This window comes from Lissotriton vulgaris, unplaced genomic scaffold, assembly GCF_964263255.1.
Source record: "Lissotriton vulgaris unplaced genomic scaffold, aLisVul1.2 SCAFFOLD_380, whole genome shotgun sequence".
In the NCBI taxonomy this organism is placed as follows: Eukaryota; Metazoa; Chordata; class Amphibia; order Caudata; family Salamandridae; genus Lissotriton; species Lissotriton vulgaris.
In genome coordinates this window covers 104,988-131,145 of record NW_028253590.1, presented here as the reverse complement: position 1 = coordinate 131,145, position 26,158 = coordinate 104,988, and the positions used below count along the sequence as shown (strand labels likewise).

At 43.8% G+C, this 26,158-nt stretch overlaps 1 protein-coding gene across 1 annotated transcript in view; it reads left to right on the top strand.

The window, feature by feature from the left end:
- Positions 1–19,263: 19,263 nt before the first annotated feature.
- LOC147660913 (von Willebrand factor A domain-containing protein 7-like) overlaps positions 19,264–26,158 on the top strand; it is a gene marked incomplete at its 3' end in the record, with an annotated part of 105,910 nt that continues 99,015 nt past the window's right edge. Inside the window, exon 1 of the mRNA XM_086951432.1 lies at positions 19,264–19,681. Coding sequence (XP_086807558.1) covers positions 19,264–19,681 — 418 coding nt within the window. The remainder of the gene's footprint in view (positions 19,682–26,158) is intronic.

Below are 26,158 nucleotides of genomic sequence, written 5' to 3'. Positions count from 1 at the left end.
CCCGCACCTCTGGACTCCAACATGTGGTGGCCCCTCGATCTGAGCGCACCTCCTTTACCTAAAGACTCAGTAAAAAACCTCGGGGTAATCTGGGATACCAACTTCTCGTTCCAAAAACAAATTCAGATGGTATCAGCGGCCTGCTTCTCGAAGATGAAAATGATAGAAAAGTTCATCAATTTCCTTCCCAGTCATACAAGAAAAACAATTGTGCAGGCGCTGATCACCTCCTATTTGGATTATGCCAATGGATTGTACCTCGGACTCCCCTTGGGCCTTCAACGGCATCTCCAGACAGTCCAGAACGCTGCTGTTCATCTGGTCTGTGGCCTCCCCCTTCGTGAACATATCACTCCCCACCAGCATAGGCTACACTGGCTTTCCAGTTCGCAAAAGGGCGGAATTTAAGGCACTTACCCTAGCCCAAGGGAAAAGGTTCTGCATACCTATCCTCTTGCCTATGTCCTTACAGCAACACCAGACTCCTCCGCTCCAGCTCTCAACATCTCCTAACCACCCCCACATTCCAAAAAGTTCGTTCTGGGGAAAAACATTCCAAGTCTGTGCAGTCACCCACTGGAACAAACTTCCTTTGACCATCCAGACCATCCAGGAGGAACTCCCCTTCCGAAGAGCTCTAAAAACCTATCTCTTCTGCTAAATCCATCTGAGCCAGTCACAGTCTCATTTCCCACAGAAGCGCCGGGACACTCCGTTGGGGTATCTGTGCGCTATATAAAATGCTCCAAATGAATAAAATAAATAAAAGTTCTTGGTCTGACATTTTTTCAATGTTGGGATGTTGTGCATAGCTGGCTAGAACAGGCCATGTGGCTCCTGGTCTACCTAGTGGACCGAGCCTGGTAATGTGGTTTTGATGATTTAGGGCGCCATTAAACCAGAGCTGGTGCTCTTGGTATGTTAGTGGAATTTCAACGTCCTCGAAAGGGGCGTATTCCTCTGGAGATTCCTCTATTTTGTAGTAGTGGAACTCGCGTGTCAGAGCATGTGCTGCTGGAAAATGTATCCAGGAATAGATTTCCTCTGTCTGCCGATATTCATGGACCTCTACCACAAATATGACCTACCACCTCTTGATGATACTCCATTTTTATAAGTTTCATAGTTATTGTTTTTCTTATATTGACCGGGATGATTATAGCATTCTGGTCATCATTTTGGAGACTTGTGTCTTCCGGTAAGAGTTGAGCTGCTATTTGAGCTCTCCCTTTCTTCCTCACTTTCTGACATTTTTACTGACATAAACTTTGCAAAGTATGTTTTGAGGAAACAAAGATTAGGTGCACAATATTTTGGAACACTGTATCCTTCAACGTTGACTAAGCCAAAAACTAATACATAGGATTCTCATCCTACTAAGTTCTGGTGGATATTAACCTTTTACCCACTCCAGACGTCTATTGGAGTTTTTACAGGAAAAAGGGGTCTGTGTGAAAAGCACGACTGAGTTACTCTAGTATCTAGCGTTAGATTATCGCCTTACCAAACGTTGGGCGCCATGTAGTGTGGTTCCTATATTCCCAATAGGCTCTGCGCATTGGAATAACATAAACGGTAGTTTAGACGTAGGACTGAGGTCATCTAGATCTCTACTGAATATGTTAGACTTAATTAGGTATGCCAGCTAGCTCAGAGGTCACTAGAAACGTTCTCGAGTGAACAGGAAGGAGTTAACTTTCATGAATATACAAGAAGGGATTCGTTTCTGACAACCGCATAAACATGACAACTTTGCTCCCCATAGAATAAGGAGTATATCTCCAGAGTTGTGTGAAAACAATAGATAGCTATTTCACTCAGTCAATCGTGCATGCCTAGTTTCACCAGGAGTGCAGAGAAATAGATAGACAGGCGTTTTCAATAAAAGTAGTTATTTATTGATCAGTCTTCTTTCTCATGCAAGAGAAATGAATTGCCACAATTGCAATACTTATCATGAAGTAAAGTGCGTACAGTAAAAGGAGTATTATGAAATAATACTGTAAAAGCATTTATATGATTTCTGAGCCATAAGATACTTAAAATGGATAAAATATATACATACTTAAAATCATTGACTAAATGTGCTCAACTGGTGCTTCTAAGATACGCCACCCCGGTGTACCTAACCTAAGCCTAGTACGTGGGAAGGAGTAAGTGAGCTGCAGTTTAAGTTAAGTTACTTTTGCCAAGAATCTGAATCAAGAATTCTCTAAGGATCTAATCAGCTCCGTACCTTGGTTATAGAATGAAGGAGGTCTTATATCTCTTTCTCAGGACTCGATCTCCCAGCAACCCGCAAGGGTGACTGGAAACACTGGAGATAGATTTCTCGGCAGGAGAAAAGACAGCGTCTCTCTCAGTGCGTCAATGCGAGGGTCGGCTTCCTTCAGCACTCGTATCAGCTGGGCTTCGGGCAAGTAGATAGCCGATCTGCTCCAAACCACTGTGTGTTTGCTTAAGGCAGATGCTGGTATATTTATACCTGGAAGGTGCCGAGTTTGACGTAAGGTTGGACATAAGACGTCACTAAGAACTTGCAGTTCTTTCAGGACTCCAGGAGTTCTAGGACAAATCAAAACAAAAGCAGGGGGAATTCCCGGGCTGCTGGAGGCTTGGTTTGTTTAAAGAACACGTTGTACTTTCTAGGAGTCTATGGGAGTAGCCTTGCCGTATTTGGACTGCATTGCAATGACTAAATATGGATATGATTCTTATGCCTTTATAAGGATATGATTTGTTGTAACCACATAAGGGCATAAATCGGGAATATCTAATTAGGGTCCTAGATACATTCACAACAATGGGTCATCTGGTCGCACCGGACCGGGACAAAGGTAGAAGTTCAGACAGACCGCAATGGAATATGGGCCAGATAGAAAGAGCCAGTGAGGCCTGCTGAACAAAAGTACCTTACTCCTGGCTGCGTCTACATCGAAGATGTGGGCCTCAGCCGAAGCAATCGACTCAGTGGAGGCAATGCGATGGAACTGATCTGTGCAGCAGCGATGATGCGTCAGCTCAGATAAGCAGGGAGCTACAATGTGAAAATTTGTTATCATTGAGGATGCCGTCGACGGAGATGTGGAGACCTTGTGCATTGGTGGTTCCGAAGGAGATGCGGTGGGCCAATCCACGCAGCAGAAGCTATGCACCGGTTCTGGTCATGCAAAAGGAGCGATGCACTTGCTCTGATCCATTCAAGAGGGGCATTGCACCAATTCTGAAACCACGCAACAGCGGCGATGTGCTAGTTCAACAGAGGATGTGTGGGTTTTGCTGAAGCAAGAATTTTAGGCCATATTGCCAAGGGTCTAGGGCTGGGGTGGCACCACCTGGCAGGGCAGACTCACAGATGGCAGAGTCAAGGTGCAGACGCAGGTACGTTGGAAGCCTTTTATGTCCCTGAGACTTCAAATCAGGAGGACAGCCCTTGCTAGTCCTTGGAGTCACTCTGGGCTCAAGAGATGCAGGTCCAGTCCTTCTTACTCAGGCATGTGAACAGCAGGCAGCGGGGCAGCACAGCAAGGCAGGAGTCCATCAAAGCAGCAGTCCAGCAGATTGGCAGTCCTTCAGCAGCATGGCAGCTCTTCTGACTTGCAGAGTCTTTACAGGTCCAGACGTGAAGTGAAGTGGAGGAGTCAGCGGTCCTGTACTTACTTACAAAGACAGGTCTTTGAAATGCACGGAGGTTCTCCCTTCCAGATCTGGCTCTAGACTCACTACAAGGGGAATTCAGCCCTTTGCGTGGGGACAGGACACAGCCCATTCAGGTGTAAGTGAGGCTGGGCCAAGCTCCTCCCTCCCATCCTGCCAGCGTGGTCCATCAAGTCACACCCAAGCTACCATGTGCGTGACTGCCTAGGTTGAATGCACAAAGCCCAGTTGTCACCCTCACCAGACACTTATCAGAGACAGACAGCAGGCACCAAATGGCTAAAGTAGGAAAATGCCAATTTTCTAAAAGTGGCATTTACAGAACTGCAATTTAAAATCTGACTTCACCTTAAGTTGTGATTTTAAATTGTGATTCCAGAGACACAAGCGTGAAAAGTCTATCTCTTCACAATTGGGACTTATAGTTAAAACATGTAATAAAGTACTCTCAGTATTAGCCTATCAGAGAGATAGACCTTACAGTAGTGAAAAACAAATTTGAGATTATTTCACTACCAGGAAATGTAAAACTTAAACATACATATCCTGCCTTTCAAATACATTGCACCCTGTCTTTGGTTTGTCCCGGACTTACATTAGGGGTGATTATATGTATAAAAAGGAGGTTTGGGGCAAAAATTGAGATGCCATTCTAGTTTTTCAATAAAAACTATTAAACATGAAAAAGTAAATTCAGTCGGCCTTATTAATTCTCACTCACCAATTTCCCCTACCTCCAAAATCCAACCTTTTATCTATCTCAGTCACAGGTAGTAGACATCGGGGTTTTATTATAAATCATCATGTACATTTAGCTTCACAGTGCAAAAACATAAGTAGATCTATATATAACTAGTATCTTATTTGACTTACTGAGTTCTTGTTTGGTGGCCCATGAAACAATTCCATTAGTAATCATGCTACTGGTTCAGAGATAATTTTGAATTTCCTATGTATTAACATATTATTCCACTTACTGTACTTTGATGGCTAGTTATTTTTTAACATAATCTCCCACTTCACACAGTCCTGGTTAAATGTTCTTTTTGCAGACGATCTCCTCCTACACATGGTTCAGTTTTTTCTGCAAATGTATAGGTCTATTCGCTCTACCTGCTTGAAGTGAAGGTAATTTGCTGACCTACTAGAAATAGTCTGAGGTACAAGCCTTGATGATTTGATCTTTTGACTTAAAACCATGGTGCATTGGCACAGACGGTGTCTTGCTGCACTAGGCCTTGCTGACCTGTTGTTTTTGTCCATCATCTCTTGTTGGATAATGTCATCTTGTAGGCAGCATAACTGGTGACATGTTTCCTTCTCATGCAATCTTTTGCTGCACAGTGCCATTTAGCCCTACTGAATCTGGACTTGATCTGTTGCTTCACAGGAACCTGCTCTTGTTGTGAGGCCACTAATGCCTTTTACTAGCCCCAATCATGTGAACATTCTATGAGGTCACTGGCGCTTTTTACTAAGACCATTGATACTGGCACTTTGTCAAACCATTGTCAAGTTACTAAGCCCAGTGATGTAGAATATGCATCATTGACATCCAGTTGCACCCCTGAATCGTGCATGTGTGCACATGTGGTGCACATACATGCCCTAAGGGCATGTATGTCTGCCACATGGCACTGAGAAAAAAGCAAAAAAATGCTTTATGTAAGGTATTCGGTATTTACCACCAACCTGTAGTTGGTGGTAAATTATGAATCCTTAAAGCTACCATGCACTCACTTGAGTGCCTCCATCATAGCTTTTAAGGATTCGGTAATTTACCGATTCCTTAAAATAAGAATTTGGTATTTTACTGATTCCTTAACCTCTTCGCCGCTAATGACAAGGGTAACTCGTCATGGAGTTTCCATTGATTTCAATGGAAATTACATTGAAGTGCCACCAGAAGCATAGCATCCAAGTGGTTAAAATAAGGAATCGGTAAATTACCGAATCCTTAAAACCTGCCTCCTACATTAGAAAAGGCTAAAAAACGGTCTTTAACGGGATAATTCCGATTTTCGGCCGTTACCGACCGGTATTAAGCTACCTATATGTGGCCCCAAGTCATTTGATACATGCACTCTGAAGAGTCAATAAACTCTTACTATGCCCATTTATGAATGCACTGGCGGTCACATCCTGTATTTTTATCATTGTGGCGTGTGCTGCTTGAAGCAGCACCCACGGCAATGATAAAAATGTAAGTTGTGCATTTGCATGCACAAAGCGGCAGGCACCGCGAGGTGCCCGCCGCTTTGTGCAGGCAAATGCAGGGGGGTACCATAGGTACCCCACATGTGCAACCCCCCTCCCTTCACCCCTGGGGGCCTGCAACGGGCCCCCAAACAAAAATCCGTATGCCTTTGCACGGCGAAAATGCTGCTGTGTAAAGGCATGTTCCTCCAGACATCCTAATATGGCTGGCGGTGTCTGATAGACACCACCAGCCATGTTAGTGATTTTCCGCCGCGGACGGGAGGCGACCCGGTATTTAGCTACCTACATGTGGCCCCAAGTCATTCGATACATGCACTCTGAAGAGTCAATAAACTCTTACTATGCCCATTTATGAATGCACTTAGGGGGTCATTATGATGGCGGACGGACCTGAGTCTGTCTGCCACCATAGAGTAGGAGGGACCGTCCGCAGGGGCAGCGGCGGTCCCTCCGTGCAAATTAGGATGTGACCGCCACCCTGGCGGTCACATCCTGTATTTTTATCATTGCGGCGTGTGCTGCTTGAAGCAGCACCCGCCGCAGTGATAAAAATGTAAGTTGTGCATTTGCATGCACAAAGCGGCAGGCACCATGCGGTGCCTGCCGCTTTGTGCAGGCAAATGCAGGGGGGTACCACAGGTACCCCCCATGTGTACCCCCCACACCCCCTTCACCCCTGGGGGCCCGCAACGGGCCCCCAATCAAAAATCCGTATGCCTTTGCACGGCGGAAATGCTGCCTTGTGAAGGCATGTTCCTCCAGACATCCTAATATGGCTGGCGGTGTCTGATAGACACCGCCAGCCATGTTAGTGCTTTTCTGCCGTGGACGGGAGGCGACCGCGGCGGAAAACCTGCGGACTGAAAAACGATCCCCCAGCCATCCTAATCTGGCGGGGGGTCTTTTTCAGTCCGATGCGGTTTTCCGGCATCCTCCGGGCCGGCGGTGGCTTCCGCCGGCCCGGAGGATGCGGAAAAAACCGCCATCATAATCGGGCCCTAAGTGAGGCTACTGATACCTATTACACAGTGCTTTAATGCATGCTCTGTGTGTAGGCACTGATACTCCTTACTTAGTCTATAGATGCATGTGCTGTATGGGGACCCTGATTTCCATTACTATGCCCATTTATGCATGAACTATGTGGGTGCACTGGCACTTGTTACCCTGCAGGTTGATGCATGTCCTGTAAGTGGTCACTGATGAAAATTACGAGACTCAGTGATGCTGCACTATTGCATTAACCTGGTTAATTACAGCACCTGCCACTAAAGTGATTACAAATGACAAATCACAACCAAAATGTGCTAGTGCTTACTTATACATGGATTGCATTGTAATGATCTCTTCAAGAGCTCAATATACTTCTGAAAGTTGAGCAATTTGGTCATTTTTAATGAAGCGCCTTCTGCCCTCTTTAAAAGCTTTAGAAGCCAGGCTTAAATCAGAGTTTTTGTATGTGGAGACTGTAAGTTCCATACCACCCTCGAGTGCTTAAAAGAGGAAATATGTACCAGAGTCCAAATTGGTTGAAGCAGGCTTTTTATAGCTTGCTAGCAGCAGCATCACTTCTGGTGGTGGTATGAAGATGCAGGGGCGTAGCTTCCGAGGGGGTATTTGGGGTGGTACACCCACCTAATGAATGCACTTTCTGGTAAATAGTTGGGTACATTTACTTTCAGTCAGGTATGGTGAGGTGTCTGTACGATTTCACCAGGAATTTATATATAAACGTAGACAAAAACAAAACACACACTCTCTCCCTCTCTGCTTTGAAATACTTCAAAAATGTCAGTTATTTTACAAAATATTGTGTTTTCTCTCACTTAGCACCCTTACCAATCCACATTCGTCTCTCTTTCCACTGCCACTTTAGCCCCTCTCATGTGCCCTTCTTGTCATATAATCTATTTTAACAATATATAAATGCAAGCAGGTTTGTTGGAAAATCTGAAGCTCACACCCCTCCAATCTTACTGACCAGGCTACACCTCTGTGTGGTGTGACTTGCCAGAAGCTTAGTCTCTAAGCAACCACCCCCTAAGGGTTCAAACAGTTAAATAATTACTGTAAATGGTGAACTTTGGAATGTTTATTAATGGTCTGTAAGTATGGACAAGACGGCTACACAGCAATTTTACTGACAAATAGTTGACATTGACAGACATACTATTGTTGGTTACTTCCTCGTATGTATAGATAAAAGGCACCAGCACCACTCACCTTGTCAAGTCATGAGCAGATCGCTCTATAGGTAGGTAACAGATTCGTTTTTTTCTGGATCGTTATTCCACAGGACATTAACTATATATATATATTATTCTATAAATTAGCAACTTGAAATGAAATATATCACACAGGATGTGTATTGGGGAGCATGTATTGTTCTGTGTTCTTATTGGCTCATATCCTCTAAGTCCAATTAATTGTTTTACTTAAGGATGCTGTCCACTCAGATGACTGCTATGCATTTTTGGACATGGACAACTGACATATTTTTTCTTGACTCCATTAAAGGTGTAACTGCTTGTGACAAACCAACAGAGCCCTTTCCATCATGAACGAACACATTCTGTGCATTTCCTTGCTGTTGTTCAGCAGCCCTGGAGAAATGATGTTTATGGTGTCTGAGCCTATCACAAGTAAGTAAAGTTTAGAATATCCACCTTACTGCAAGTGTAAGGTAAAACACACAAATTCTCTCTTTCTCCAAATATTACAAATCCCTGTGTTATTCTCTCTCACATTTGCTCACTTCCTTACACATCTGTTGCTGCAATGATGGGGACAGTGTTTTACAACAGACAGACTTCCCACTAATATAGTAATTCCAGATCCTTACTAAAGGAACATGCACCTCCCTTTGCAGTGCTCGGAAATATGTATTCAGTCTTCCAGTGCGGTGGACCAAATTTCCTGAATGTTGACCAAACTTTGAATGATGTCACTTTCTATGATACAAATACGAGTGCAAAATCCTATGGGTTCCCATTTGGAAATATAGATGTTTTGCATGTGTGTTGAGGAGGACATGTGTGTGTTCAGAACTGTATTTATGTGGTCTCTGCACGTCCTTTAAAATGTTAGGATATGTGTTCGCCATATGGAGAAGTGTGTTTGAATTCTCCATCAAGTCCCTGAAAAAGAGAATGGAGGCAATCTTCAAATTATTGAATAGATGGTATTAGCTCATCGCTGAAATATACATATGACTCTGTATAATTCTTTTCTCTAGAAAGTAGGAGATGATGAGGGGGTACGTTTTGGAAGCTATTGGTGAAATAATCACCAAACCCAGTGATGTTGAGTGTTTTTTAGGTTTTGTTCTTAGTGATAACTCTAAGTTAACTAATGATTTTTAGGAGAATTTCTGTGGCTGTCTCCAACAAATGTTATTTTCTCTGCTGACTCAGGGACTATAGCAAATATGTTTTAGTGAACATTGAACGTTTATAATTACATACTTTGGACCATGGGCAAAACAATAAACTGCTGAACATTGCCTTGACAAGCACATTGGACTTTGGCCAAAGGGCAAGGCCATTTTACAATTACTCACATTGTATCTGCAAGACCTAAATCCCATTTTAGTACTTTGATTGTTTTCTTTCTGGAGATCCATGTGTTTCAATGCAGGTGTAAGAAGATAGCTGGCATGATTTGTTGCATTTTGAAGGCAGGATCAGTTATTTTGTCATCCCATATACATCCTCCCTTGAGTTGCAAGATGAGTTCTCAGCTCGTTTTAACTCTTTCCCACAGTATTGGGAAAGTGAATCTTTGGGGGTCCCTTATTTTTTAAATGTTTGCCATGAAAGGTTATAGATCTCCATCTACATACTCAAATTCCATTATGTGTTAGAAATACATGGGCATCACTGGCAAGTGGAAAACAATCCTACCTCATCCAAACATAATTGAACATTTTCTCTCAATGTAACCTATTAGTCTGTTGGTCCATAATTCACAGATTAATGGTCCAAATATAAAAATATATTAACTTTGCAACGCCCCTGACACCTTTTTATAATGGAATTTATCAAAAGTGAAAGAGGACACTTGTAACACTTCTCAATCTTTGGTTAAGGATGATTAGAATACCCTCAAAAACTCAATGTTGTTTGGAATGCGGTATATATGTTTCATCCGCCCCACATTGAAGTTATGGCAGTTATCATAGGGTGTTCCAAATTGTGTTGGCTGCCAGCCTCAACCAGAGGCACCTCTGGTCTCGAGTGCAGTGTCCAGAGATAGAGGGTTTTCCCCACACAAAAAAATGTGAAATCAAAATATATGAAAAAAGGAAAAAATTGTTAAAAAGGGGAAGAAAACACCCAGATTATTTAATAAGGGGTGAGTTGCCGCTAATGTAAAATAACATCCCGACCACAGCCATGAAGAAAAAAAAGCGTATTGGGGTCAAGAGATAGAACAACAGGAGCTAACTTGGGATCATTCCTCAGCTCAGCCCCTATTAGGTAGCCCTTTGCTGGAACAAGCTCAAATGTCACTACTTGAGACAATTCATCAGGAGATATTAGCACACCGCGAGGAAACACGCCAAGACAGTCGAAAATCACAGGCTGCAATGAGGAAAATGCAGGGGGTAGTGAGAAAGCTCTCTAAGGCATGTGCCACCACCGGGGACAGAGTGTCAAATCTAGAAGAGAGGGTGGTCGCAACAGAGACTGAGATGGCAGTGGCTACGTCTAAAGTAGAGGCTCAGTGCTCCCAAGTGATAGATATGCAATGGAAGCTGGAGGAGATGGAGAATCGGCTCTGAAGAAACAACCTAAGAGTCCTAGGAATTCCAGAGGGAACAGAAGGGTCAGATATCTGAGCGTACATTGTGAAACTCTTCCAGCAGGCTTTCCCCGAACTGCCTGGGTGGGATTGGACGAAAGAGATACCGAGAATTCACCGCACCCCCATCAAAATAAGAAGAAATGCTAAAGAGGGGGACAAACCTAGGGCAGTGTTGATCTTTCTGGGCAACTTTATACTGCGACAGGCAATTTCGGAAAGGGCTAGACCGGATGCAAGGAAGAACTGTGATGGGGTATCTTTCTTTGTACGCCCGGACTTCTGCCATGTGACAGTGGAAAGACGCTGGCGGTTAAGGGGGCTAATAAAGCCTTTTCAGGATAGGAAACTTCAAGCTTATCTAATAAATCCAGCCCAGCTTAAGGTCATCAATGAAGGGAAAACACTATATTTCTCATCTGAGATTAAGGCCAAGGAGTATTTGGACAGCCTTGATAAATAGTTATGTTCAGAATCTATTTTTTTCTTTTGTACAGTCTAACGGTCAGAGTCCTCATGTGTGGCAAGCTTGGATAGTTGCTGTTTAAGTTGGATTTTCATTATTCTGGTTTTTGTTCTCTTTTCCGGGTGTTTTTCTGTAACTAAATATTGGTGTTTTGATATCCTCATCGCAACTGCATGTCCATCACATGCACAAACTAGTGTTGTGCGCCTCAAAGTGTGGGTGGGTGTGCTGGGGCGGTTGGGTGGGGGAGGGTGGGGGGAGGGGAGTTTGGGGGGTTTGTAGGGTTCCGTGGGGGGTGGAAAAATGAAAAAAGACATAAAATGGAGTTCAGAGTGCATCACTATGGTCTTGATCATATTTGGACATAGGAATCAGTTGAATCAGTTGAAAGCTAATACCAAAACTAAGTGGCAGAACAGGATGGCAGGTCGAATTAAAAGTAAAAATGTCAGACATTACAATATGTACATTGAATGCCGGGGGGTTGAATGATTGGAGGAAAAGACAAAGATTGGCCCACTTTGCTAAATTTAATAAAATTGACGTGCTATGTCTCCAAGAGACGCACCTCCCATGGGCAAAACGGAACCTTTTGTTAATGAACGGGTTTGATTTGGTTGCCTGCTCATTACAAACTTCAATGGCTAGAGGGGTGGCCATCCTGATAAAGAAAACTTTGGGGGGGGGGTCAAGAAGGTAAAAGCAGATAGCTGTGGTAGATGGGTGATCGCCGAGCTGGAGTTAGGATATACCATCTGTGTAATTTATGGCTCGAATGGCGATGACCCGGAAATCTTTGACTTCCTGAAGATCGAATTGGTAGGCTGGTGTTAGGGGTCAGGCAGGTTAGTCCCTTTTCAGTGACCATGCCTTGCAATCACATGACCAGTGGCATGTAGTTCAAAGGTATGTCCTACCTTTACCTCACTGCTTGAAATCGCCATTATTGGATTCTGGTTGCTGTTGCTGGTTGCTGTTCTCAAAGCGATTCCTGCTGATTGTTTCCCTTTTTGGTTCTTCCTCACGGGCTCGTGGGAAGACTGTCTTTTGGTCCCGTTGTGTTTTTGCCCCTTCCCCCCCCCTTCTGTTTGTCTCCTTAGGTAGTTAGTTTTGGGTCCCGGGGGGTTCCTTCCTTCTTTTCCCTTGTTCATTCACCCAGCGGAGTTCAGAGAAGCGTGTTCGGGGGCTCCCGTTCACGATAGTACAGATCAGCTCTTGCCCGCTGTGTAACGGAGTTTGTGAACGAACGCTGAACAGTAAACTAAGTGTTCGGCTGGTTTCAGCGCGTCTGTCCTTAGACGCCGCTTCACTTCGTTATAGGCGGAAGTGACGTTTTGGGTCACTCCGTGAGTGTTATTCATTCAACTACGCTGAGGTTTGCTAAAACTTCCACCCTCACGATCTGTCCCGGTCCCCGGTAATAAACCAAACTTCAAAGGGGTTTTTTTCTGGTACTCATCGAGTCTATAACAAGACCTTTTTTCCCCTCACCATAATTTTAAGGGCACTATCCACGACTTCCCGATTGACTGTTTTTGGGAATCTTATTTTTGTATCACCCGAGCACCCTGCTTTGGTGTTTTGTATTTGCCTTCACGAAGCTGAGCCTGCGCTTCACACGGGTAAGAGGGGTTGTATATGTGGTGGCAGGGCATGGTCACAGGGGTTGGGATTGAGTTACATGAACTATATGAAGGGTTTGTCTTTCTTTGTTTCTGTTGTACCTAGGTGCAGAAGCGTGAAGAGACAGAGGGAGTCGTGTCCTTTTATTCTTCAAGGGTGGTAGACTTGGTGTCTCCTCGACATTACCACCCTCTTTCCAGGTTCATTGGCACACTCATAGTATTGTCCTGTGAGTGGTCAGAGGGAAGGGGACTGGTGCATGCTACGTTCCTGCAGTGCTCGGGCTGGTCGGAATCCAACAGAATTTCAAGCCCACGATAAATAGCACTGCCCGGACTAGCATGGATGAGGCTGGGAACCAGTTAGGTGGGGGTACGGGGGCCCTCACACTGCAGGACATTATGGGGGCAGTACATACCTTACAAGCACAGGTCCAGGAGTTACAACAAGAGAATGTAGGCCTAAAACAGGAATTGGTGGCAGTGAGGGCCAGAGAACAGACACAACCCAGGGGGACGGGTCCCGTTATTCAGCCTGCTACATTCCAGTACGGGGGTGGGGCGGGACAAAGCACGGCGGGAGGGAGTAATCCCATAGCCGTTACGGTAACAACTCCTGTTGCAGAGCCCCTAGCCCCCCCGGAAAGGTTTACAGGGGATAGCGATAAGTTCGGGATGTTTGTGAACCAGTGCCAACTGCACTTTATGTGTAGACCGAGTGCCTTTCCCGATGACTCTGCAAAAGTCGCATTTACGCTATCGTATCTGGCTGGTAACGCGGCCCAATGGGCAATACCCTTGGTTGAAAGCGATGACCGTGTGCTGTATAATTACACTGCGTTCAAGGAATTGATGTGGGGTCTGTTCGCTAAACACGCATTTATGCAGGCGAGCGATGCGGAGCTTTTGAAATTACGGCAGGGCAGACAGGACCTATTGGCGTACATAGCTTCCTTCAATCGACTAATATCTGAGACTCATTGGCCAATCGAGAAAAGGACGTCGCTGTTCTATCAAGGCCTTTGCGAGGAACTGAAGGATATAGTGTCACAGGTAGTAGATCCACCTGAGGATTGTGATGCTTTTATTGACCTGGTGGTTAAGTTGAACCATAGAGTGACGGAAAGACGTGGAGAACGGAGTCGGTTTCAGTCTTCTCGGGGGAGCTACGTGAGGGCTGAGGCGAAGACTGTAGGGGAGAGCAAAACAGCACCCAAACCCATGGAAATAGGAGGGGTACGGGGACCTCTGACCCCGGAGGAAGAGAAGAGAAGGAGAGAAAAGAATCTGTGTTTGTACTGTGGCCAGGGAGGTCATTTTGCAAGGGAATGCCCGGTGAAGCCGTCAGGGGCAGGGTTTGGGAAAAAGGTGGCCTGTATACAGGTGGATCGTGATACAGGTGAAGAAAGGCACGGACAGTATGAGGTCGTGGGGGCTTTGGATCAAGCCCCCAGGCATTTTGTTGTCAACGCCCATTTGCTGCTTACAGCACAGAACCACGTTCCTGTGTCGGTATTGCTGGACTCTGGTGCTACCGGAAACTTCATTGATATTTCAATGGCCGAGAAATTGATGGTTCCGTGCCATCTTAAAGAACAACCTGAGCCAGTAAGGGCAATCGATGGGACAGAACTGTCGTCTGGATGTATTACCCGACAGACCACTCCCTTGCGCTTGTTGTGTGAGAACGGGCATTCGGAAACGGTGGTTTTCGATTTGATCGATGCCCCTTCTTTTGGGTTAGTGTTGGGGGTTTCGTGGCTGCAGAAGCACAACCCCAAGATTGACTGGGTACAGAGGCTTGTAACATTAGACTCGGTGCATTGTCTGGGTAATTGCTATGCTATGGCAGGGGAGCAGGCTAATCCTTTAACCTGTGCAGTAGCGGAGGTGAGAACGATCCCGCCCCAGTACGCAGCCTTTCAGGATGTCTTTGATAAAGGATGTGCCCAAGTTCTTCCCCCGCATCGTACTTACGATTGTAAGATAGATTTGGTACCAGGAGTTTCACTGCCTTGCAGTCGGGTATACGCATTGTCGGAACCCGAAAAGAAACATCTGAAAGAGTACATAGATGAGATGTTACAGCTAGGTTTCATCCGTCCCTCTTCCTCTCCCGTGTCATCGGCTATATTTTTCATTCCGAAGAAGGAAGGGACTTTGAGGGCCTGTGTTGATTATAGGATTTTGAACACCGCCACTGTGAAGAACAGGTACCCTCTTCCGCTCATCTCCGTGTTATTGGACCAGCTCCGCAAGGCAACGGTGTTCACAAAACTTGACTTGCGGGGCGCTTACCATCTTATAAGGGTTCGACCCGGGGATGAGTGGAAAACGGCTTTTAGAACCAAGTACGGCCTGTTTGAATACACGGTGATGCCGTTTGGACTGTGCAATGCGCCGGCGGCATTCCAGTTTTTTATCAACGAGGTCCTCAGCAGATACCTAGACCAAACGGTCATTGTATATCTGGATGATATTCTTGTCTATTCAGAGAACAGGGCAGAACACATAGAGCATGTAAAACAGGTGCTTCAAACATTGCAGGAGCATCGCCTGTACGCTAAGTTAGAGAAGTGCCAGTTTAGTACCCCTGAAGTAGAGTTTTTGGGGTTCATTATCTCGGAGGGAGGTATTCGGATAGACCCAAAGAAGATCATGGCCATTGAGACCTGGCCGGTGCCAACTACGGTGAAGCAGATACAGGTGCTACTGGGTTTCGCCAATTTCTACCGGCGGTTCATAACATATTTTTCAGACATAGTGGCACCTATGACCCGCCTCTTAAGGAAGGGAGTCCCTTTTGATTGGACCAGTGAGGCTCAAGATGCCTTTCAATCACTGTTGAAACATTTTACTTCCGCGCCAGTGTTGGTGCATCCAGATCCTGCCCTGCCGTTTTTTGTAGAGACTGATGCTTCTCAGTGTGCCGTGGGTGGGGTGTTGTCACAACGTGATGAAGCCTCTGGCCATATGCACCCTATAGCGTTCTTTTCCAAGACTCTGTTGCCGGCGGAACGAAATTATACTGTGGCTGAACGTGAATTGCTTGCAGTGAAACTGGCCTTTGAGGAATGGCGCCATTATTTATGGGGCGCTAGGCATGTTATCACCATTTATACCGACCACAAAAATCTAGAGTTCTTTCGTTCAGCCAGGGCGTTGACTCCTCGCCAGATGCGGTGGGTCCTATTCTTTAATGAATATGACTTCGTAATAACGTATAGACCTGCGGCCCAACAGATCAAATCCGATGCTCTTTCTCGGATCCATGTTGATCCTAAGGAAGAAGGCTCGTTGAGTAACAGTAGGGCTATGATTGCAGAAGAAAGGATCATAGGGGCCTTGGCTGTGGAGGACTTCCCATCTTTAGTAAAAGAACATATGAGGCAAATAGACTTGGCTCCCTGGTCGTCCATGCCCCTGGTTACGGAGAAAGAAGGTTTTTGTATCATGAGGATAGGTTGTTTATACCCCCCAGCTTGAGGAACGAGGTTCTGGAATGGTGTCATTCTTCAGCCTTGGTGGCACATCCAGGAATAAGAAAGACCAAAGAATTGTGCATGAGGTGGTTTTGGTGGGAGGCCATGACTAGTGACATTCAGGGATATGTGAGTGCTTGTCCTGTTTGTGCCACCAGTAAACCATCACACAGTAAGCCCTCAGGACTCTTGCAACCCTTGGAGGTACCTCCTGCCCCTTGGCATACCATAAGCATGGATTTTGTGACCGATCTCCCTACCATCTCCAGTTTTACCACCATTCTGGTAGTGGTGGATTTATTTACCAAGATGGCGCACTTCATACCGATTTCCAAACTCCCTACGGCTAAGGAGATGGCGGTGGTCTTTATGTCTTCGGTGGTACGGTTGCATGGGTTACCCGCAGTGATCCTTTCGGATAGGGGGGCACAGTTCGTCTCTCATTTTTGGACTGAATTATGTTTGGTGCTCAAGACTGAGATCCGTTTGTCCTCGGCTTACCATCCCCAGTCGGATTGTCAGACTGAGCGCACCAACCAGACGATGGAACAATACTTGAGGTGTCTGGTTGCTTCTTTGTCTTGTGATTGGGTGACAGCTCTACCCATTGCGGAATTTGCGTATAACAACAGTCTGCACTCCACATTGGGTATGACTCCCTTCTTTTGTTCACTCGGATACCATCCCAGAGCTGTTGCTATTCAACCCACGGGTTGCGTGCCAGCCATTGACGATGAGTGTGAGCGATTGAGTGGTATTTGGGGTTTGGCTAGGAACAGTTTGATGGAGGCCAAGGTGGCTATGAAGGCACAGGCAGATAAACATCGTGTTCCTGCTCCCACCTACAAGACAGGGGATTTAGTGTGGCTGGCATCACGCAACTTGCGACTGGGAGGGTCACGCAAGCTGCAACCCCGGTTTGTGGGTCCCTTCCCAATACTCCAGATCATCAGCCCCGTGGCAATGAAGCTTGAGTTGCCACCAGAGTATGGAGTACATCCTGTATTTCATACATCATTGCTAAAACCCTATATACCCTTGGCTCAGGCGTTGCCTCCTCCTCCGCCAGTGGTGGTGGATGGACAAGTAGAATTCGAGGTTCAGGCTATCCTGGATTCCAAGTGGGTCAGGGGTCGCCTCTTTTACTTGGTGGATTAGAAAGGGTATACACAGGAGGACAGGACATGGGAACCAGCTGGGGGGGTGCATGCACCACGTTTGGTACGATTATTTCATAGACAACATCCATCAAAACCCCGCCCTGTTGCGAGGATCATTGGGGAGGTACTGTTAGGGGTCAGGCAGGTTAGTCCCTTTTCAGTGACCATGCCTTGCAATCACATGACCAGTGACATGTATTATAAAGGTATGTCCTACCTTTACCTCACTGCTTGAAATCGCCATTATTGGATTCTGGTTGCTGTTGCTGGTTGCTGTTCTCAAAGCGATTCCTGCTGATTGTTTCCCTTTTTGGTTCTTCCTCACGGGCTCGTGGGAAGACTGTCTTTTGGTCCCGCTGTGTTTTTGCCCCTCCCCCCCCTTCTGTTTGTCTCCTTAGGTAGTTAGTTTTGGGTCCCGGGGGTTCCTTCCTTCTTTTCCCTTGTTCATTCACCCAGCGTAGTTCAGAGAAGCGTGTTCGGGGGCTCCCGTTCACGATAGTACAGATCAGCTCTTGCCCGCTGTGTAACGGAGTTTGTGAACGAACACTGAACAGTAAACTAAGTGTTCAGCTGGTTTCAGCGCGTCTGTTCTTAGACGCCGCTTCACTTCGTTATAGGCGGAAGTGACGTTTTGGGTCACTCCGCGAGCGTTATTCATTCAACTACGCTGAGGTTTGCTAAAACTTCCACCCTCACAAACCTGTCCCTGACCCCGGTAATAAACCAAACTTCAAAGGGTTTTTTTCTGGTTATCTTCGAGTCTATAACAAGACCTTTTTTCCCCTCACCATAATTTTAAGGGCACTATCCACGACTTCCCGATTGACTGTTTTTGGGAATCTTATTTTTGTATCACCCGAGCGCCCTGCTTTGGTGTTTTGTGTTTGCCTTCACGAACCTGAGCCTGCGCTTCACACGGGTAAGAGGGGTTGTATATGTGGTGGCAGGGCATGGTCACAGGGGTTGGGATTGAGTTACATGAACTATATGAAGGGTTTGTCTTTCTTTGTTTCTGTTGTACCTAGGTGCAGAAGCGTGAAGAGACAGAGGGAGTCGTGTCCTTTCATTCTTCAAGGGTGGTAGACTTGGTGTCTCCTCGACATTACCACCCTCTTTCCAGGTTCATTGGCACACTCATAGTATTGTCCTGTGAGTGGTCAGTGGGCAGGGAAAGGGGACTGGTGCATGCTACGTTCCTGCAGTGCTCGGGCTGGTCGGAATCCAACAGCTGGGCGGTACCTATAATACTATGTGGTGACCTGAATATCTCTGCTAGTTGGGAGGATAGTGTAAAATACATTGGTCGAAAACCACGAGCCTACAGGGCAATTAAAGCTTTGAAAGAATCAATAGATTTAGTGGATATTTGGGGCGTCAAGGAGCCTATTAATTCTGGCTTCACATATTTCTCAAACCCTGCTCAGAAGCACTCTAAACTGGATTATTTTTTTATCTCCTCATCAGAGATTAATAAAGTAACTATAACTAAACTGCCAAGAGTGCTCTCTGATCATAATCCCTTACTAATTACCTATCAGAGGAGCTACTGTAGAACAACTAGACCCCCATGGTCTTTTGAGAGGAGACTACTGGAGGATGCTAGATTCATCGCCCATATCAAGAGCTGGTCTGATGACTTCTTCTCAGTCAATAGATATAGCTCCTCCAGAAATATAGTATGGGACTGCTTTAAAGCGGCTCTGAGAGGGGAAACCATTAGTTATTCGACTAAATTAAGGACTGAAGATAGAAAGGCCGAATTGAAACTATTAGATAGACTCATAAATATAGAAGAAGAGCATGTTAAGGTTATTGAATCTGGTGGGGACGGTAGTAGTAGCCATAAAGCACTTATGACCATTAAGGCAGATCTTCAGAAAATGTCCACTCAGAAGGTGATGGGCGAATACCAGGCTACAAGAGCTAATCGGCATGAAACTGGTGAACATGCCGGTAGAGCCCTGGCCCTACGACTTCGGCAGGAGCGGTCCAAAAACACCATAAAGAAGATAGAAGAAAGGAGCAGAGAATATACAGAAACCAAAGATATCTTGCGTGTCTTTAAAGACTTCTATCAAAAGTTATATGATGAGGAAACAATGGATGGGGGACAACATACAAATTTAGAGGACTCAGGCCCTCACCTTAATGCCTCTCTCCAAGAGGAACTGGATAAAGACATTACCGAATTGGAAGTCAAAACCGCCCTCCAGGAGCTAGCTCCAGGGAAGGCCGCCGGTCCGGATGGCTTCCCCCTGGAGGTATATAAATGTATTGAAACTGAAATTATGGGCCTCTTAGTAGATCTTTTTAATGGGATAGTATATAGGGGAGAAACCCCGGATTCCTGAGACAAGAGACAAACATCATCATCTTTCACAAAAAAGGGAAACCTAGTGAGAATCCGGGGTCGTACAGACCGATATCTCTAATTAACTCTGATACTAAGCTATACTCCAAAATATGGGCCTCGAGACTGGGCAGGATTATTGGTGGTCTTATCTCTCCTTGGCAGCATGGGTTTGTTCCCGGACGTGGCACAACGGATCACACAAGTAGAGCAATAGCTATATTTGACGCCCATGCTGCCACTGGGGGGGGAGGGGGCGGTCGCCATGATCCTGCTCGACGCGGAGAAGGCTTTCGACCGCGTGGTTTGGAGCTATCTTTGGAACATTCTGATAGGAAGAGGTTTCGGGCAAAAAACGATTGGAGCATTGAAAGCAATGTATCTTGATCCTGTGGCCAGAGTCACGGTTATGGGTGAGAAATCTGATACCTTCCATATAAAAAGAGGAACACGGCAGGGATGCCCATGTTCCCCAATTCTTTTCTCCCTATACATTGACCCGCTCATTCAGGTAATTTTGGGGTGCCCCAGGATAAAACCAGTGATAATTAATGGGTTTGAAAATAAAATATTAGCTTATGCGGACGATCTGGCTGTATTTACTAACGATTCCCAGCAGGCAATGACAACCTTGGTCGATCTGACAAAACAATTCGGTACCAATACAGGTTATCTACTGAACGAAGCAAAGACCCAGATAATTTGCACAGGGAATATAGTAAAGACAGATTCCAGATATGTGGAAGCAGCAGTATACCTGGGGGTAACAATTAACGCTGCAGTAGAGAAAATAGCGGAAGGAAACTATTTACCACTTATAAAATCAATAGAGACTGACCTGAGAAGATGGGATGGCCTGCACCTTTCATTGATTGGATGGATAAATGCAGTCAAGATGTCAATGTTTCCAAAGCTATTATATCTTTTTAGGGCCATACCACTATTCATTGAGGACAAAATAATGTCGAAACTGGAATCTGTCTTATTAAATTTATTTGGCAATTTGGCAAAATAAGAAGGTCAACAAACCTTCTCTCTCTCCCGCGGGAAAGGGGGGGTTTGGATCTCCCTAATCTAAGGCTATACCATTGGACCTGTCTTTTAACACAAATGACAATACTTTTCCAATCAGATGCCCATATCAACAATGCCAGATCGGAAGTATATCAACCCCCCTCTATCTTTGAATTATTGCTGGGAAGAAAGGCGACGGGTATTTTGTTATGCGAAGTAGATCGCAGATTTTATAAAAAAGCGAGATACAAAATCATCGATAGCGTTTGGAGGGTATGGAAGGCTAGTAGAAAACTGTGTAATATCCCCAAAACTAATGCATATATTCATATTTATAAATTTAGCTTCTTTTCAAGATTAGGGATTGAAAGGTCCTTAAAAATCTGGAGGGAGTTGGGCATTAAGGCATTACGGGATTTAATGGATGGGGATGGGATTATAAGCTTTGAGGCTCTACAAAAGAGCTATGGTATTCCAGACAATCATTGGTTTGCCTATACCCAGGTTGATCGCTCCCTGAAGGCTATTAAACCAAAACCGCCTTCCCCAGGAAATAGTCCCCTCCTGGATGCATTGACCAATGGATGCAATAAAATTAAGCCCATATATAACATCCTTCTCGCAGAGATTCACGATGATGTCGACAAGACTGAGGTTGCATGGTCCAATAAACTTGGAAACCCAAATGTAGATGTTGACTTGGCTATAGCATTGAATAAAAGAATATTTAGAGCCACAAACTTAAGAGCTCAACATTATAAAACGGTGTTCAACTTATACTATACCCCGGCAAAATTATATACATGGGGGGCTAGATCGGATGATAATTGCCCAAGATGTGGGGGGGGACAAGCAGACCTACTACATATGTTTTTCTCTTGCAGTCTCCTGACCCCAGTGAAGAAAGAGATCGAAAAATTATGGGAGGGGCTGCTAGATCACAAGATCGATCTATCCCCTACCCTGATGATCTTGGGCATAGACTCTAACCTAAATTTGGGCAAGGAAGAAGAAGCTTTGGTGTTCATTTCTGTAGCCGTCCTTAGGATCTTGATTTCAGCAGGATGGAAGGATACTGTTGCCCCATCCTTCCAAATGTGGTTATCCAGGTTCCTTGGCATATATAATATTGAGACTTGCCTATATGAATATAAGAGGGGGAAAGTACGGGACTTTGGAAGAAGGTTCTGGGCCCCGGTAACTAATTGGAGGGAGACTCATGCAAAAGATGCATGAATTGGTATTTTGTATATTTTGTTGACCTATATATTGGAAATAGTCTTATTATTTTTCTTGTTTTTTTTTTATAAATACTGATGGTTTTATGCGAGTTCTCTCTATTAGTGGTTTTAAGTATTTATTTAATGTATGTTTGGATTAAGTATCTATTTCATGTATTTAATGAACCTGCGAATTAATTGTTATGCTCGTGTCCAGATTGATCTAAGTATGTATTTTAACTTTTGTGATGTATTTTGACTCCAAATAAAAAAAAAGAAAAAAAAGGAAAAAATAGGCAACTATGTGAGCAAGAGTGGCAAAGCCCAAAATAATAGATCAAACAAAAAACATCATGATAGTTGTTACCATATGCTAGAATACTACATGCTAATTAGCAAATCGGACATGCCACACAGAACAACAAATCATTTATGACAATTGACACACTATTCTGTAAAATGCTGCTCTATAATTGAAGTTAATAAAAGATGAGTAACACTGCTACATGACAATTTCACAGTAGCTGGAGTGCAAAGACTCAATGCATGACATTGTAATTATAGAAACACAACACAGCAGAAATTGTCACACTCTGAAGTAAGCAAGTGGCCTGCTACTGCATAAAGTTGGTCAAGGTCACATGCATTACTCTCGATACAAAAACTGAGTGTATATTTTTGGTAGAAATTACCTCTTGAGTAAAAGGCATTTCACCGGGGAGATACACATTAGAGGATATGGTCAACAAAGACACAAACATGAGGTAAGTTGTATTCTTGCACTAATTTTAATATGAGAAGACTTGTTCTTACACAAATACAAAAGTACTACTCCTTAAACAATGTATTTGTTCACCCAGGATCACCTTTGAAATACTACACAAGATAAACAATGACAATAGTGCCAATCCTTTGATGGACATTTTCAGAATGTGAATTTGACAATGCAGAGAATTGACCAGTAGTATGTGCCCCCTGTGGATCCTTAACAACTAAAAATAAAAGCCATCCAACTGTGGCACACGCTGATTGAAACAGCTATCCACTGACAAGTAAAAGAGTTTGGGATATATTTCAATGTGGTTTATTATGAATGTCACATTGTGGCCTACAGAGAGAAGATGATTCTGCTTTGTAGCAGCAAAAATTATAATTATTAGTGACTTGGGGTACACAGTGATGCCCCTGGATCCAATGATATGATTTTTCTTGAGTAGTACATTGAGATCCTAAATAAACCAATATTACATTTTGCAAAAACAATGTCAATTCTAACACCAGCTTCAAGAAGCTACTAATTTTGTTAGCGGTGTGCACTAAATTCTTGCCACTCTCAATAACTAGCATATATTCCCTCCCCTAAAGTGTGCAATTATGCAGGTTATCAATAATTGACTTTCTCACAAGAATAGTAATTTGTTAAATATTGCTTTAAAATCTACAAAAAAGACCTTCAAATTCACAATAGCACTCTTCATAGAGTAATCTGAGATAAAATTAAGCATTTGCCAGAGCATAATTAAAGTCCTTAATTCAGTGGCTCCAAAGAGCCATGCTCTTGGCCAGAAGTCTAGAGCGCATGCATAATGAAGGATTTGCCAACCAGGTACACCTAGCCTCACATTGCAATGGAGATACCACTCTTGACCCAGACCTAATCATGTAGAACTGTCAGAGACAGGAACATTGGAGCCACCATTGAGAAAGGAGCATGTTCAAGAGTGGGTAACAAGTTTCATGGTAAATTTGGGGCCTCATTCCAATAGCACCATAGATGTATGACTGGTGCATACAGAGATCGGTAGTGGTGTTTCTAAAGAATTGGAAAAAACCGCACATACACTATTACTAGTGAAATGATAAACAATAATGGACAGTCAATAGGATCTTTCTAAATATCAAAGAAGGAGTGCTACATGGACCAGTCTCCCCCACTACCAGGAAGGAACAAACTCGTCAAGCCGAAAGGATTGACAAAGGTACATTTAGACAAAAAATGGTCAGGAGAGCACAATCCTACAATGTAAATATATATAAGACTAATATAGTTTATAGTCAAAACAACAATGAATCCAAATACAGTCAGCATCTTCTCGTATGGGACAGGACAAATAGATGAATAAAGTTCATATTTTGTGTCATCTTACAGGGTGCCAGTATCAAGTGGCGTCTGATTTTCTCAAGTACGCCTCATATACTATCGAGGCGATTTTGTAGTATGATGGCGTTACAACACACCTTAAAGATATATTGCGACCCAGGATTGGGCCAACATATTTTTATTGAAATAGTTTGACCAAGACGCGTGTGGTATTTTACTATGCTCTATCTATTATCTCCTTACTCGAATATGGAAAATATTTAACTAAGTACTGAGTTCCACTTGATTTCTTTCACCTTGCCATTTATTGTGGCTGTTCATTTATGTGGGACCCATATGGATAACTTCATTGTGGTTATATATTAGAACCCATGGTGTGGAACCCCATCAGATACCCATCCAGTTATATTTTTGCGATCTACCCATTCGGGCAATTTGGACTAGTGTTGTTTCTCTGGAGCCTCAAGTGTATAATATCATCTACATGATTTGATGATACATACGCCGCATTTGTCAACCTCACCACTAGCCTTGAAAAAGTCCTTGTACTAATTCAAAGTACGGACAAAACACGTGTCGGCTGTCGTTTTATCAATTGGAAAATCACTTTTAAGGATCAATAAAGAAAAAGATGACACAAAATATGAACTTTATTCATCTATTTGTCCTGTCCCATACGAGAAGTTGCTGACTGTATTTGAATTCATAGATGTATGACTGGTATTGCCATGCCCTGGAAAGGACTCTTCCGATAGAGGACTATCCCACAGAGCAGTGAATGGGGGCTGTGTTGACTGGGACACCTACAGAGAGGGTGCCTGGAAGGATGGGAGGACATGTGAAAAGGGAGAGGGAACAACTGCACAAAGATGGGCGCATGGATGAGGCATAATTAATCTACATAAACTTTTAAAAAAAAGCTTTTAAAGCTTTTTAACCAAAGGATTTTATCTGAGTCGGTTACTCTGTAAATAGTGCAGATAGTCATCTTTTCCCTTAAAAGGTGATGTTGCTAAAGGAGCTGGAGACTGTGTGAAACAAATCTGCATGGGAAAACTACTAGCTGTCTACTAATCTCCCTACCTATATAATTACGGATCAGTATGCATTCTCATCCTGCCCTGGGAAAGGGGTTATTCATGCATCCTTTCCCTCCAAAACCTACTGATTCATACTACTGAATTGATTTTCTTCCAGATAGGTGATGTCTCCTGTTACTATTCTATCCTATAGAAATCCTGAAACTTTCCTCATCTGTACATAAACCAAGCTGTCTCACATTTTCAATAGCTTCAGTGTAGATTCAGACCTTAGTGAAGAAGTTAGAAGATGTACAATAAATATTACTTTATGCAACTCAAACTTTGTTGGCAAAAAATATTTGTGAGGTGAGATTGCATAGATAATTTTTCCATCAAAAATTCTTATTGCTAGATTTCATTTTGCTTGTACTTTTTTCGCTATTACCCTTCAAAAAGGTGAACAAGCTGAAGTTTGTTTTGATTTTTCCTTGATTGCTTAACTAAAGACTCTGGTTGTCAAATAGGCCGCATTAAGAGTTGAGAGGATGCAGGGCATCCAACAAATATGTGCAAATGCCCCATCAGCCAAGTTAGGAGTTCATTGATGTGGTTGATGTTTCCATCATAAAAAATCTATTAAAATGTATTTGAAAAAAGGAGTGCATTGATCCCACTGCCTTCCTAAATTCGGCAGACAGAATATCTGTAACTTTGTGTTGACTATCCTATTCCACCAAACTCGAAATAAGGCCCAGAGTTTTATTTTAGTCATGATAACGGTATGTTGAGAGAGAGATTAGGTATATATTAGATAGCTTTCAAAAACAACTACTGTCCATATTAAAATTTATGGAGGATTAAGCATGAAATAAAGTAATGCCTAAAATCAAAGGCAGATGATCCCATAATTTCACATGACTGTTTTCTGGTATGTCACAACTTATCCGCTATTTGACTTTTTCATGAGTTGATAATTTCTTGTGCAGATTGGATTGATGGTTGTTTAGTGTTTAGCCAATTCGTTTTGCTCCAATTACTTTC